The sequence below is a fragment of the Phaeoacremonium minimum genome (assembly GCF_000392275.1).
Source record: "Phaeoacremonium minimum UCRPA7 unplaced genomic scaffold PA7_03_scaffold_596, whole genome shotgun sequence".
Classification (NCBI taxonomy): Eukaryota; Fungi; Ascomycota; class Sordariomycetes; order Togniniales; family Togniniaceae; genus Phaeoacremonium; species Phaeoacremonium minimum.
In genome coordinates this window covers 111,400-126,413 of record NW_006921498.1, presented here as the reverse complement: position 1 = coordinate 126,413, position 15,014 = coordinate 111,400, and the positions used below count along the sequence as shown (strand labels likewise).

General features: G+C 48.4%; 1 protein-coding gene across 1 annotated transcript; it reads left to right on the top strand.

Annotated features, from left to right (window-relative positions):
* Positions 1–1,387: 1,387 nt before the first annotated feature.
* Positions 1,388–3,175, top strand: UCRPA7_8466 (putative flotillin domain-containing protein; the record flags this gene model as incomplete). The annotated part of the gene is made up of 3 exons (XM_007920979.1): positions 1,388–1,506; positions 1,561–2,008; positions 2,078–3,175. The coding sequence occupies 3 exons, from the start codon at positions 1,388–1,390 to the stop codon at positions 3,173–3,175; spliced, it is 1,665 nt and encodes a 554-aa protein (XP_007919170.1).
* Positions 3,176–15,014: the final 11,839 nt, after the last annotated feature.

Here is a 15,014-nt window from a genome sequence, read left to right as displayed (position 1 = left end):
ACCTCTCCACAGGAGGAGCAGTCAGGTTGTTTTTGGCGCATTCGAGTGCTGGGCATTCCAGTGCAAAGCCTTGTTGTGTTGGATCCCTGGCTTACTGCCTCGGAGATCTGCGATCTTCTGCCATGTAACACTTTCGCCCTCTCGCCCTCTCGGTCTTTGACAGGGGATAGCGAGGAGAGCCGAGTCGCGCATTTGACTCTCTTCACCGTGAACAAGGGCAGATCGGCAAGCAGGTTGGACTTTTGGAGTCTGGGCAGTGGAGCACCGCGCCATCTTTAATAGCTTGCTCGTTACCATGGCGCTGGTATGAGGCTCATTATAGTGGCTCCTGTCACACCTGGAGCCTGGCTCTTCAAGAAGGCAACAAGCACTTTCTTGAGTTTGCAGAACGAGGCAAACCTGGGGTAAGCCCTCGACATCCAATCGGCCCATTGAGGAAATGTTCTGGAAGGGTTTGGCTTCGTGATCATCCGTCAATGGGCGAAGCACAAGCGAATTTGGGACCAAACCTTCTTTCGATAGGTGCCGGTTTGCCGGCTTCTAGTAGCCAAGATACCTGATAGGGGCAGCACAACGCACAGCCACACACTAAAGTCTGCAAGGCGTTCTTTGGCCTAATCACATGCTCTACCCGCCTGGCGCAGTGTTTTGGAGACCGTCAAAGAGTTCCACTCCCTAAATCCACTTTCTTCGCCAGTGTTATACTGTAGATGGGCTGGTTGCAATGCCACTTCGTTGAACCTTGCTGCTTGCCCAGGCTGGGCAGCCTTGGGGTTGTAGGAAATGGCAATGGGCAATGCCCCGGCGTGCCATTCTGGTAGGGCGAGGATGCTGCAACCTCAAGGCAGACAGCAATTCTATTACCTAGTAGGATCAATGCCGCGAGATCCTCAAACGCCACACCTATCTCGTGTTCCCACGTATAAGTGGGAGCGATGTATCACATCCGATCTGAACAGCTGAAACTCGTCAGACCACTCACCGCGTAGCACATCTGCACAAGTCTCTACAGAATCATATCAGTCCCTCTTGCCTCACTGTATATTTTGCATCAAGACCCCTCATTTTCCTAACGTCTTCTTATTCTCCTCTCTGGATTTCGTCTCAGACTTTGAGCCTACCAGGGACCCCGTGTACACCAGTTAAAGTGCGCAAAGCTTCCTGATATCCAACTTCGGTCGGATCCACAACTTGTGGTATTGCAGCTCATTGCTTTTCGCCATAAGAACGGACTCGTCTCTTTCGCTATAAACTACAAAATAACAACCTTTTCCTCGCTTGGTTTTCCTTTGTCCAGAGGAAAGAGACACTACTGAGCATCTCAACGACCCCCTTCACATTTCTCCCCTTCGACTCACGACTTGCACTTTAATCAAAAGCCGCCGAGATGTCCTACAAGGTTGCTGCCCCCGATGAGTATCTTGCCATCACTGGCATGGGAATCAAGAATGTCAAAATCACAAAGGCAACATGGGTGTATCCCTTCCAGCGCTGCATGCGCTTCAGGTTAGTTGCGCAAGATGCAAGATTCGCCGAGTTCCTGGAACTAACACAAAATAGCGTGCAGCCACACGATTATGCCATGAATCTGCAGGCCATGACAAAGGAGAAGTTGCAGTTCCTCCTGCCTGTAGTCTTCACGGTCGGTCCCGATGTCAACCAACGCGGTGCAAACGCCAAGCGAGGCAACAAGGCACAGGACTTGATGGCTTCTGCTGGCGTGGAGGATCACTCTGTTGCTGGCAGCTCCGCTGGCATTGAGGCTCATGATCATGTCAGCGACCATCGGCGCGAGGATCGGGGAGACTCGTTAATGAAATACGCCATGCTCCTAGCAGATTCTGGTGCTAAGAAAGTCAACAACACACACCAATTCCTGGAGAACATCGTAAAGGGTATCATCGAAGGTGAAGTCCGTGTGCTGGTTTCCAGTATGACTATGGAAGAAATCTTCACTGAGCGTGAGGTCTTTAAGCGCCGAATCTTCCGCAATATTCAGGGCGAACTCGTAAGTTATCAAACTCACAATAAATACGCGTCCAAGACTATGTGGCTCATACTTTCATGACCAATGTAGGACCAATTCGGACTGAAGATCTACAACGCCAACGTGAAGGAGTTGAAGGACGCTCCTAACTCCATTTACTTCGAGTCTCTCTCGCGAAAGGCGCATGAAGGAGCGACCAACCAGGCTAGAATTGACGTTGCTGAGGCTCAGCTGCGTGGTAACGTCGGTGAAGCTCAACGCAAGGGTGAACAAGATCGTGAGATTGCCAAGATCAACGCCGAGACAGCCGTTCAGAAGACGGAGCGTGACATCGAGCGTGCCGCGGCAGAGGCTCACCTCTCGACCAAGAAGGCGACCCTGAACCGAGATGTGGACATTGCCCGGATCGAGGCAACTCGCGCAACTGAGGTGAAGGACGAGGAGCTCAAGAAGCAAGTCGAGCTAAAGCGTGCCGCTGCTGAGATGGAGCGACTGCGTGCTTCCGATGTCGTAAAGGCTACGATCGCCAGAGAATCCAAGCAGCAGGCCGCTGATGCAAAGGCCTACGAGATTGAGGCCGATGCTCGTGCCAACTTCGAGAAGGCCATGAAACAAACTGATGCCGCTGCCTATAAGACCACGAAGGATGCTGAGGCCACTGCCACCGCCGACTTCAACCGCACGACAAAGAATACTGATGCTGCAGCTTATAAGACCAGGCAGGATGCTGAGGCTTGGAGCTTCGCTGCTACAAAGAACGCCGAAGCCAACCTTATCAAGAAGCTCAGAGAGGCCGAGGGTCTCTCGGCTATGGCTGATGCCTACGGCAAACTGGCGCAAGCTTTCGGTGGCCCCGCTGGTTTGCTGCAGTACATGATGATCGAGAAGGGCACATATGTAGAGCTCGCAAAGGCCAACGCCACTGCTATCCAGGGTCTGCAGCCCAAGATCAGTGTCTGGAACACCGGGGCTCAAGCCGGCACCGAGGGCGGCAATGGTGCCCAGGGCCATGGCTCTGGCATTGATACCATGCGCAATGTTTATCAGATGCTGCCGCCGCTGATGACCACTATTAACGAGCAAACCGGTATCACCCTACCTGAGTGGCAGTTTGGTCGCCTAGCGGGTCAGATGAGCGAGGCCGAGAGACAGAAGGCCGTTGTCAATGGCCAGAAGGAACTTGATTAATGACTGTGTGTTTGTTTTACCGACTCCATAGTCGATACTGTCGATATTTCTTTGTTGTTCAACACACCTCAAGCATTGTTTAGTGGTTCAACTGACAAAGTACTTTGACACGCTCACTCTTAGCATTGTTTCAGTTGGAGGGCTATACTGTATTTGAATCGCGTTGCATAGATACCTCTTGTCATACTAGTCTTCTCATTTGTCAGATTAAATAAAGATTGATACCCTGCAAACCCTATCGATTTGCCACGCAACCTGTATTCAAATAATGATTGGAAAACTATGAGCTGGGAAAGTAACACTCGGGACGACGAGTAGCAAGAGAAAACATCATTCAATATCGGTATCTCCACACTTGTCAAGTCCATTACACGGCGGAGCCAAACTAATTTTACAAAGCGAGCCAGAGCATGACCTCGCTGGGAGTAGCTCTCCATGTCTAGGACTTAACGTTCTACTCGTGCTCGGAAGTTTGGATGCTTACATGGTGTGGGGCTATAGGATCTGGGCCCTCTCCGGCTGTCGGGCAGCTAACAGCTTCTGTCACATAAACCCACTGTGGAGTCTGTATAGCCCCGCAGGTTTTGACTCTTATCGCATTCCCGGTCAGACGACATTCCGTCTTAACAACTCCTTGGTTCCGGAGTTCGAATATCGCGTTGCTAATCTGCGGTGACGCATTGACAAACGTCTACCACACCAATCGATAAGGAGAGTCATGTTCTGCCTGGGACAGTCCATCGATTGCACAATAGCGGGGTTTACCTAGGAGGAAGCATGGAAGCGACAACAGTCTCTTCCCAGCCCTCGCAGCCACAGTTCACCGGTGCGCGGCCATATAAATCTCGCAGGAATCGGCCTTGTGACTTCTGCAGAGCTCGCAAAGCAGCTTGTAATATCGAGACACAACCTCCTTGCCAGCTGTGTCGCCAGAAGTCAAAGCCATGCACCTTTGTCAACGGGCCAGGTTCAAGACGTCGTCCTCCGCGACCGACTTCTATATTACCAGAGCACGCGGATGATGACCCCCTACCGCCCCAAGATGGACAAGAAGATTCGTCTCCTATCAGTCCGGGGCACGATCTCATGTACCAGGAGTTGGGATTCTCCTTTGACGCTATTGAGTCGCTGCCCGTTGACTTTGGGGGAGACTTACCAATGACGGAAACAAGTCCACGATTCCACCTGCAACCAGGATCTTTGCTTGATCTGGACGGTAATACATGGATGGATGTGATTCCCGAAAGTCATCAAACGCAATTTCCGCCTTCTGGCGTTTCCGTACGGGCTTCGCTGGAAACACAGCTAAGCACCTACCGGTTCGTTGGACCGTCCGGAGAACTAGATACGCATTTGCTGGCAAGGAGACGGTATAATGACATGCAACAATCCAATTCCCCATACACCGCGGTATTGTATCAAAGAACTGGGCCGATGTTCCCAGACGAGAACGAATTTCATCCTCCATCTGTTTTCACTATCAGCAAAACGCCGGATCAAGGCAAGCATCTCCCTGGACGGGGTCTGAAGCCCTTGGGCGAGCACCGAATGCATTTCAAAAGCTTGATTAGTAGCGATTTTGCACGTGGGCTTATACGACTCTCATATCGCTTCATAAATCCCACGTTCCCAATTCTGAGCGGACATCAGGAGCCATTATCAGACGAATCCTTGGATCACATGCCTTTGTCACTTTTAGCAGCGACATGCGCCTCAGCTCTACCCTTCACAATATATGACGACGTACTGTGCGTACAAGAGTTACACCCAACACTTGCATCAGAACTTTGGAGCATAGCCTGGGCCGCTCTTCAATTAGAACCTGATGTCCGGCTGGCCACTGTACAGGCTTCTCTCTTAGTCCTGCAACGCCAAGTTCGTGACGATTTTTTCACTGATGCGTCATTCGATTGGCGCCTTTGTTCCATGGTCTTGGCTAATTGCCAGACCATAGGGCTCAATAGAGATCCGTCATCATGGACTATTTTACCAAGTTGGGAGCAGAAGCTCCGCCGGCGTTTATGGTGGGCTGCTGTAATTACAGAATCATGGACTTCATTCGGACAGGGTATGCCAAGCCATTTGAATATGGAAGATGCCGACGTTTCACTTCTGGGAGTAGACGACCTGAACGAGGATGGCTATGATGAGAACTACCGTAATGACAAGCCGAAGGAGTCTCGATTCCATCACCTCATACTCCTTACACTGATTCTTCGAGATATTTACCGCGCGTTCTTCACCGTCAGCGCCATGAAGAAGACGACAGGCGATTTTCAGTTGGCACTTGAAACAGCCAAACCATTCCGCGCACGCTTGAAACAATGGCAGGACGATTTACCTCCCAAGTTGCAACTTTCGGGGAACGAATCTGTGCATCTCCGTGGTCATGGCCCAGACGAGCTTTACAGCACTGGTCCATTGAGACTCGCCTACATTACTACTCAAGTTACCCTTTTCAGAGCACTTCTGCGCCCCTTGGCGACCGCCTTGATAACGACACAGAATCTATTTGAGGCACCTACGTTCCTCGAATCAGACGCTTCAGTCGCTGTCGTCCGAGGCGCGGTTGGATGCGCGAAAGAGCTCGTCAAGTTTATTGAGGGTTTAACAACCGCCGATTGGGATAGTTTCTGGTTCACCTGTAAGTTTTTGCCGGAGCAATTTGTTTTTGTGGCGTTGTTCGTCGTGAAGGCGTGATTGCTAATCCTATAATCAGGGTCGAAACATAATTTTGCGATAGCTTCAACATTTCTGATGCATCTTCTTGTTATCACCCAACCATCTCAAATGGGCTTCATCGAGGGCTGTTCCCCACAACAACACCATTCGCAGGGACCTACAAATGGATCCTTTATCAATAGTCCCCCGAGTGTGGGGAGTCCAGGTTCTAGAAATAACAACACAAACCATGTTTTTACTGCTGAATATATGGAGTTGCAAGACCTCACGAAAAGGTGGAGATGGGCTTTACGCCTCGCAGAAAGAGGGGCTGGAGGACGAAAGGGGCTGATGAGTTCAAGTCTTCGAAGGGTGGAGGCTCTGTTTACTGAATGGCAAATAGGCAGGCAGGACATACGACGCGACCAAAGAGCCAATTGAGAGGAACCTAATTCTTATAGATATACACAATTGCATTCACGGCTCCGCCATCATACAGTACGCGGTCATTTAATTGCCTATCTAGTTTTCTAGAAGAGGAGGTTCTACAGCACCAGTCTGAGTTCCTATCCGGCCATAATGCTCAATACGTCTGTGCTTCTCAAATGCAAACACTCGTGTCTTCCCATCGCGACAGTCAGACAGGTCGATTGTAGCTGTTATTAGCTCGTCGTCCTTAGTCTTGGACTCAGCGATGATCTTTCCGTTTGGATGAACGATGATAGAGCTAGCAATAAGAAGGCCGCCGTCTTCGTACCCTGCCTTTCCAGGGTTGATACTGAAGCAAGCATTTTGATAGCTACCAGCCTGGCACGATAGTCTGTGGTGGAATATAGCAAGCTGTTCTTGCTCATCAACATTGCCAGGGAGCTGTGGGGCATAACCGCAGGTGTTGTAGCCCTGCAGTATAAGCTCAGCACCCTGTAGGCCATACTCCCTCCATGCTTCCGGCCAACGGCGGTCATTGCAGAGGAGCATCCCTAGAATCGGATCTCCCATACCATCACTTGCGCCTGAATGCCCGTTGACGGTTTGCTGCTTTAATGCGCCCTTGACTAGACCTGGAACTCGAAAAGCCTGGAAGCCGAGATTGCCATTGGCAAAATACATCTTCTCTAATTGCTCCGAATGATTGGGCTTGAGGACCGGCTTCGGAGTACCTGGCAAGTGCACTTTGCGATATTTAGAAAGAACAGAATCTCTCATAGCAGAGTAGTAAATCATCGTATTGTAGTTCGTTGTTTTGCCATCTGCGTCAGTCCAGCTTTCAGCATAGCCTAATGATATGTCTATATCGAGAGCTTTGGCACGGTCGAAGAGCGGCTTTGTCTGCGGATTTTGAGTAATTGCATGAGGCTTACTCGCCGACTCTGGCTCGAAGAACCTCGACACATCATCTGAGTCCGTAATGACATGGCGAGGGAAGAAAGTGGTGAGCGCAAGTTCTGGGTAGGCGACGAGATTAATCTTCGGAGAAGCTGTCCCGGCTTTCTCCAGTAAATTGAGCATGCGCTCCAGAACCTCGGATCGCGGCGTTGCAAGTTGTATAGGTCCTAGCTGCGCTGCAGCCACGGTCAAGATTCTTGAAGTTGCCATTTTGAATGCTTGCGGCGAGAGTGAAGCACAACTTCCCACGCGACCAAATGTTTCCAAGATAGCAGTTCTCAATCACAGTGCTTTGTATCGTCCTTTAATTGCTGACCTGTCGCGCTCCGGATGGCTTTGATCGGTTTGCACAACCCGCGTATTCAGTCACTTCGACGGTCTCGCGCCGGCCGAGGCTTGCTCTCGGCGTCTTTCTGAAGAAGTCGGCCGATGACCTAGCCCCGTCCCAGGATGCGCCAGTCTTCGCCGCCTGGCCGGTGTCCGACATGGCTGCTTATCTCAGTGGCCAGAGATGCCGAAGCCCCACCATCTTATCATGTTGGCCGACAAGCGTAGCAACTGCCTCCATTATCCTCTGTCAAAACATGATTGCTAAACAGAGTTAGACCAGATTTGCCCGTTTGCCCACGGTTGGTATTAGCTGCCATTAGGTGACAGCGGCAACTAGGCTTACGATATCCAAAGGAGGCCGACATCAGGCAGTGCTTGCTTCTCATCGTATGAGGCAGAATCGTACTGTAAACGTAGCCAGGAGCTTCGCCGAGAGATTACCTGTATAACATACAAGCGATTTTTGTTTCCTATACTTCAACTACGCTTACTCCGTCAAGTTCAGTCTTAATTAAAGAGCCACGTCAATGAGTAACATAATCGGCGGTAATGTTTAGTTTGAGTCAAATCTCTGATCAAGCGCAATAACCATCTACAATGTAGTTATCAACCACGACTACCACTATTCAGGATACCCCTATGGTCGGTACTGCCGGTATAGTTGACGGCAAGCTTATATTATCTCAGGGTATTACTCGGACTCTGGGAGGCAGCGGTCTCGGCGGCAAATTTGCCACCATTCCCCGTAATTGGTCTTTCACCTTTAACTTCTCCAGGAGCCAGCAGCGACCAGCTGGATCAACTCATTGACGATCTGAGGGACGCCTCCCTGCGCGCTGGCTTTTTCGTCATTAAAAACCATGGTATCGACTGGGCAGTTGTGGAAGGTGCGTTTGACAGCCTCAGGGAGTTCTTTGAACTACCCATGGAAAAGAAAATCAAGGTCCATCAATCTTTACCCCGTCATTCATGGGTTATGAGGAACCGTAATTGTGTTGATGTGTGTATAGATCTGAAAGAGTCCATGACGACCGGCTATGAGCCTGAGCTAGACCGTGATGGCGCAGGCCATCAACCCGAGATACTCTTCCGTAAAACTATATGGCCTGACGACACGGACGCCCCTCTCTTCAAGCCAGCTATGCGAGCTTACCGCTCTGCCTGCCTAGGTCTTATGCGCAAATTGAGTCAAGTTATGGAGAAGATGATTGGTGTCGAGGAAGGATTCTACAAAGACAAGGCTACTTATCCAGTTGCTGGAATCCGCGCACTGTATTATCCTCCGCAGGAGCCCGATGATAACGAGACCACTGGACTGGGTGCTTACACAGACGTGCAATGTGCGAAAATGGGGGAGTTGACTTCAAGTGTGACAGTCAAAGCACAGTACACCCCGTACGCAATAAGACTGGCAAGGCTCGATACAGTCTACCGTTCTTTTTTGGCCTTCAGAACGACGAGCTCGTTGAGACTCTTTCAAAATTCGGGACTGAGAAAACGCCGATAAGAGAGGGCTATGACAGGGGGTTGACAGCTTATGAACATTATAACCGTCGCATGCAACGTGCTCATCACAAGCATCCAACCACAACAAAACACTGGGAACCTGGTCTTCCTAAGGGAATGACTGATTAATGGAGTTGTTATTGAGAATATGTGAATTTGTCGGTTTAGGGAAGTCTGAATAAGAATATTTATATAATAATAAACAGATATGATTTGAGAGATTGGCCAAGCTCTTCATATCAAAGGATATCGGGGCAACAAGCATTATAAACCATGAATCTGTAGAGTAATGAACTCTTTCGGCTCGGTATTCGTCTAAAAACATGTCTGTTAAAATTTTGGATTGGAAGCTAGTCTGATATATTGCAACAATAAGACATTATCGTACTTGAAAGATCTTATACCTATTGTACTCATTCGGTCGGGCCTGAGCTACCACTTCTATTTTCGTAACACCTCATAACACTCAGTAGTAGTAGTCCATATCAAAGTCAATGTAATTTAACAGTCTACCAATTGGTTTACATCCAGTATTGCCATTCATCATCTTTCATTCCAGAGGCCGTTCTACCCATCTGCCCGGCCAGTATCCTTGACTTCTTTCTTTCTAGGAAGACACCATCTCCCTTTACTCCCATTATTCCAGCTTCGCCATGTTTCCAAACCTTTTTGCCTCTCAAGAACACCCAACGCGGCCAATTTCGTACCTGCATCCCCTCGAAAGGCGTATAATCGATTCGATGATGCAAGTTCTCGTTACAAATGGTGAATCTCGGTTCAGCTTTAGTAGCTCCATCGATAGTCTTGGCCCCATTGATGTTGTTGATACCATTCGTCTCGGTATCCATAGTCGGCACATGGTTGGGATGCCAGATCACGATATCGGCATCGAACCCAGGTTGTAGGCTGCCTTTTTGGTCTCCCAGTCCATATAGCTGAGCCGGATTTGTTGATGTTAATGCAACAAATCGCGGCAAGGAAATATGTACTCCTTTATCACGCGGTGGGCCAAGTTCGGGGTCGAATGTTCTGTTGAAAATGAGTGGGAGCCGCGTCTCAATACCCGGTAGTCCATTCGGCACGTTCATAAAGTCTACATGGGTGCAACCGTGTTCATAACGAGTTACCGCCTTCAATTTGCCACCTGGATGATTAAATGTACTCGGCGCATGATCCGACGACACAACAGTGAAGGTCCCGTTGGCAAGTTCCCTCCATAGATACTCTAAGTCCTTGGGATCATGTCGGAGCGGTGGCGTGCAAATGTGTTTTGCCCCATCATAATTCTGCTCCTCGTTTTTAGAGTGTAACTTATTACTAGTAAGATACAGGTAGTGTGGGCATGCCTCTCCGTGGATTGGAAGGAGCCTATTTTGAGCTTCTCGTAGATGCTTCAAGGCTGTGGGGGCTGACATATGCACGATAAGAATTGGCGCGTCGGTAACTTCAGCTAAAATGATTGCACGGTATGTCGCTTCGCTTTCGGCGATTTGAGGGCGTGCCACGGAGTGGAAATATGTCTTTTTCACCCAAGTAACTGTGAACCATAGTCAGCTCACAATGCAAGGGGGTTGTCAAGGCCATAAGCATTTTATATACATACCTTGTAATCTGTTCTATGATATCGTTATTCTCTGCGTGAAACATGGTTGTTATGCCTAGGCCGCGAGCAGCTAGCATAATTTTGAAGAGCTCTGCATCTCGTAGAATAAGGGGCTTGTACGTCATGTATAGCTTGATGCTTGTGATGCCCCTTGTGACTAGCTGAGGGAGTTCTTGCTCAAGCACATTTTTGTTGGGATTTGTCACGATCAAGTGAAATCCATAATCACAAAAGGAGTTGCCGTCTGCATTTCTGTGATATGCCTCTAGCGCAGGCCATAGACTGTCTTCATCGCGTTTCTGCGTGGCGAAAGCTATCACGGTCGTGTTGCCTCCAGCGATGGTCGATCGAGTCCCGGTTTCCCAAGTATCTCCTGTTGGAGCATTGTCTTGTTCAATGTGAACATGCGAATCTACACCGCTAGACTAACATCAGAGAGTAGCACAATGGGGGGAGCCGGAAGCCAAAAGTGCGAGTTTACCCAGGTGTAATGTATGCTCCTTCAGCATCAGCATTTTCTGTTGAGACCCCTGATTTTAGATCTATACCAATGACAGCAATCTTGCCATTCTTCACTCCAATCTCCAATCCGACAGGAAGGATTTCGGCCGCTGTGACCTACCTCCACGATGCTTAGCACAATGCTCTTAAGGAGAACCACTCCCACGCGCTCAAGTATGACTTACAATGCGACCATTCCGGATAATAACGTCCAGCATTTCTACTTTTGATGGTCATGGAACGCCTGACGGGAATGAGTGAGATCCGGTGTCCGACTATGACAAAAAGTCCATACGGGAGATGCTGGTTGGTCATGTGAAGCTTGAAGATGTTCCACCTCAGCGGAGTCTAGCTCCTTGTGACAGGGCCGCGCGTACCTGACGACTTAATGGTAGAACTAGTAGACCAAAAACTTGAGTAGCATTCAGATGATAGGATTGTAATATTAATCAACGCTATGTTGCTGGCTTAGTATCTATGTCAGGTTGATTGTATATGGTTGAGTCTTTGATAGGTAGCATTCAGGGCTGTGGGGCGTCGGGCAAGGCGCCTCTCTAGGTGTTGGCCGTCGGCCACCGTATTAACCACCCAAGCACTGCAGACGCCGTTAACCTTCCGGACCTAGCTAACTGATCTCCGCATTATTCGGAGTACGTCTACCATGTTCTATGGTGAAGGTCAACATGCCTGATTAGACTTCAATGCAGAGAACTTTGTTTTCACAATGCCGTGCCTTCTACAAATGGATATTGTTAGTCGCCGATGTCGATTGTTGATGAAAACTGATCACCATCTCAAACTACAAACTTCAAACCCTTCAAAACCAAACCTTGTCACGTCGAACTAATGCCGTCTTCACGATTTGATATTGGATTATAGTTATTTTACCAATAGATCAAATTGCTGTCTGCCTTCTGTGGTTGATACACATTGAAGAAGGCTTCCCCGACGATATCCACAAGGCCAAAATGACTTGTGCAGCTGTCAAGGCCAAGAGGACCTGTCCCCGTTATACCAGCCTAGCCGTATCTTATCATTCCTTGATACTTCGAGGCTTGTTCTTGCCCACTGGTTCCCTAGTTGCTGTAGCCTAGCGGCAATTTTGAAGGGTGCATTCGCTGATAATACTACGATAATGCAATCTCGCTGACGGCAAAATTCCTTGGCCAATTGCCAACTCAACAACTTAATTGAGCTTTGCACTCAGCCCAAGCTCGCCTTAACAGTAGTTTAATATCAGTTGATGAAGTCCAACAATTTCTTCCTAGACAGTCTCGACATGCGAAGACGCCTCGCGCCCCCTAGATTGGAATGTGGATTGCCAGCCCAGTAGGGCTTACACTTGCTGCCACTCTCGGTATTCTCGTCACGAGCGCTTGCCGAGAGATGTACGGATCAGTCATATGGCAACCAATCACACTGCTATTGAAAATACAAGATGTGAACTATAGCTCGGCTGCTCGCGCAGGAAAATTCTTTGCCGGTGCTGGATGGTATGTCAGCCAGTTAGCAGTGAGTTGAGATAGAGGCAGGAACGTGTTCATCGTACTAACTTTGGATAGATCAATGTCTCTCTCAATACCGTTGCCGCAGGAATGGATCTTACCTCAGTACTTAACCAGTATATCGATTCTCGCCGAGGGTCTATCTTACTTGCCAGCATCGGCTTCGCCGTTTGCCCTTGGAATTTTGTGAACTCAGCGGCTACGTTCACTACTGTTCTATCTGCTATAGGACTATTTCTCAGCCCTCTGACAAGCATGTATGTGGCGGACTTCTGGATAATAAGAAGGCGAAACTGGAAGGTTCCGGACCTCTCTATTGGTGATAAAACCAGTATCTACTGGTTTACCGGAGGGTTTAATCTGCGGGCAATTGCCTGTTGGTTCATTCTCATCTGGATGTCCTTGCCAGGTCTCGCGGCAGCTGTCCGAGGAGAAGTTATGGGCAGTCCAGGAAGCATATTTTTGACATGACTTTTTTGATTGGTAAGTCTTACCTGAGCCGTATCACAAATATGCTAGAATGACTGCTGATGGCACAAGGATGGAATGGGGGCTTTATTGTTTATACTGCGATTGCTCTCATTTCCCGCCAGAAGGAGCACGAATCTACGAGGACCTGGTCGAGGACATAGAGTCTTCCGATCAATCAAAGGAAGAATCTGTTGTGGAAGGCCAGGAAGTGCCCGATCTTGAAATGGCTAAACAACTGAATGTTACTTTGATAGACAACCACTGATAATTACTCATATGACTCTCGAGCCGAACATCTAATCCTAACGAATTCAATTGGGATGGAAGTTAGATTTTACAGATCGATTGTGGCGTAGTTGTCGCCATTCGAAGACCGAGCTGCTTGACGGCATCGCGATCTGATATACAGTGGTCATACTTTAGATGTAAATACAAGAATAGTCCAGTCTCTCTGAATCCCTTTCCTTATGTAAAGTGATAGGCCGTTAAACTCCCAATCAGTCTAATTAGTAAAACAGTTGCAGTATAAAGCCTAAAGTCAGATGTAAAATATCCCAGCTACCTGTTTGTCGCAACGTCTTCTATGTCTAGATAAGCCATCGTTGCCTTTCTCACTCAGATCTCGCACTTTTCGTTTTCTTGCTTCTGAGCTTCATCATCAAAAATACCAATGCATACGACGAGATGCAAAAGAGTGCGGTGATAGCAGTCTGGTGTGCTCATTAGTAATTGTGTTCGAACTTAATCACTGCCCCCTATGCCTATACTTACATCTCTCCATGCGTAGTAATCGGCATTCAAATTGAATGTTCTGGCATAATCTGCTCCCGTCTGGTAGGGGCAGTAAAGACAACCCGCTGTAGCATTGCCATTGTCTATGTATCCGGGCTGATTTGCTAGGAAGTTTGTCATATACTCTCCACAGGTTTGACCGTCAGGAGGATCGAAAGACGTAAACTCATGAGGCTTACACTTGACCTCGACATCCCATAGTACAGTGCCAAATAGACCACCGACAAGGTAACGGAAAGGGTCTAGGTAGTAAAGCCAGTACTTCCAGAAAGGTTGCATTGATGCATAAGGAACGACAACGCCACAGAATGAGATCAAGCCACAGCCTATAAGAAGTGGGTTCATGATTGCTGCAAAATATTCATTTGGTGCGTAGGCAGCAATAGCCTGGCCAATGGACGTGTAAAGAAACTCGTAAACTGATGATGATATGTCAGAACAGAACAAACTTTTTAAGGACTTATGCTTACATATCATCTGCAAATAAATGTGGCCCGAGATACTTGCAGTAACAGGAAATCCTGCAGTGAAATACCAACAGCCAAAGTAGAGAGTTGCACAGATGATAAGGTAGGGAATCTCGGAGACGGCCTGAGCGCCGATGAATGCAATCCAGTGATACGTTTTGGACTGCGTATTGATGATTTGGTTAGAGCTGATGCCTTTGGTAAACCTTTTCCATGGTAACGTACCTTCTTCTCACGAGTTTCGAATAAGTCGCGATTATGAAGGAAAAATGGTTGCATCTGATTAATACAGCCAGGTGCTACAAATATGAAGTTGAAAATCGCGAACAGGCGGAGTTGCAGATCGAAAGATCCGTCATCAATCATCCAGAACGTGAAGCCACTGAAAAGAGCGGCAAATATGTGTAGATTGATCTTGTTCCAGACATAATCCTACTGGTGGTTAGCATTCAATGATTCAACACCTTTGTGCGATGCTACTGACTGGTGATCGCCAAAGCTGAATCATGAGTCGATATAGAACCATCTTGAATTGAAACCATTTCGAAGATGCAAAGTCGACGCCCTCTTCAATTTGATGATCAGCTGCAGCAGACTCCTCGTTAAGTAGCATGAGC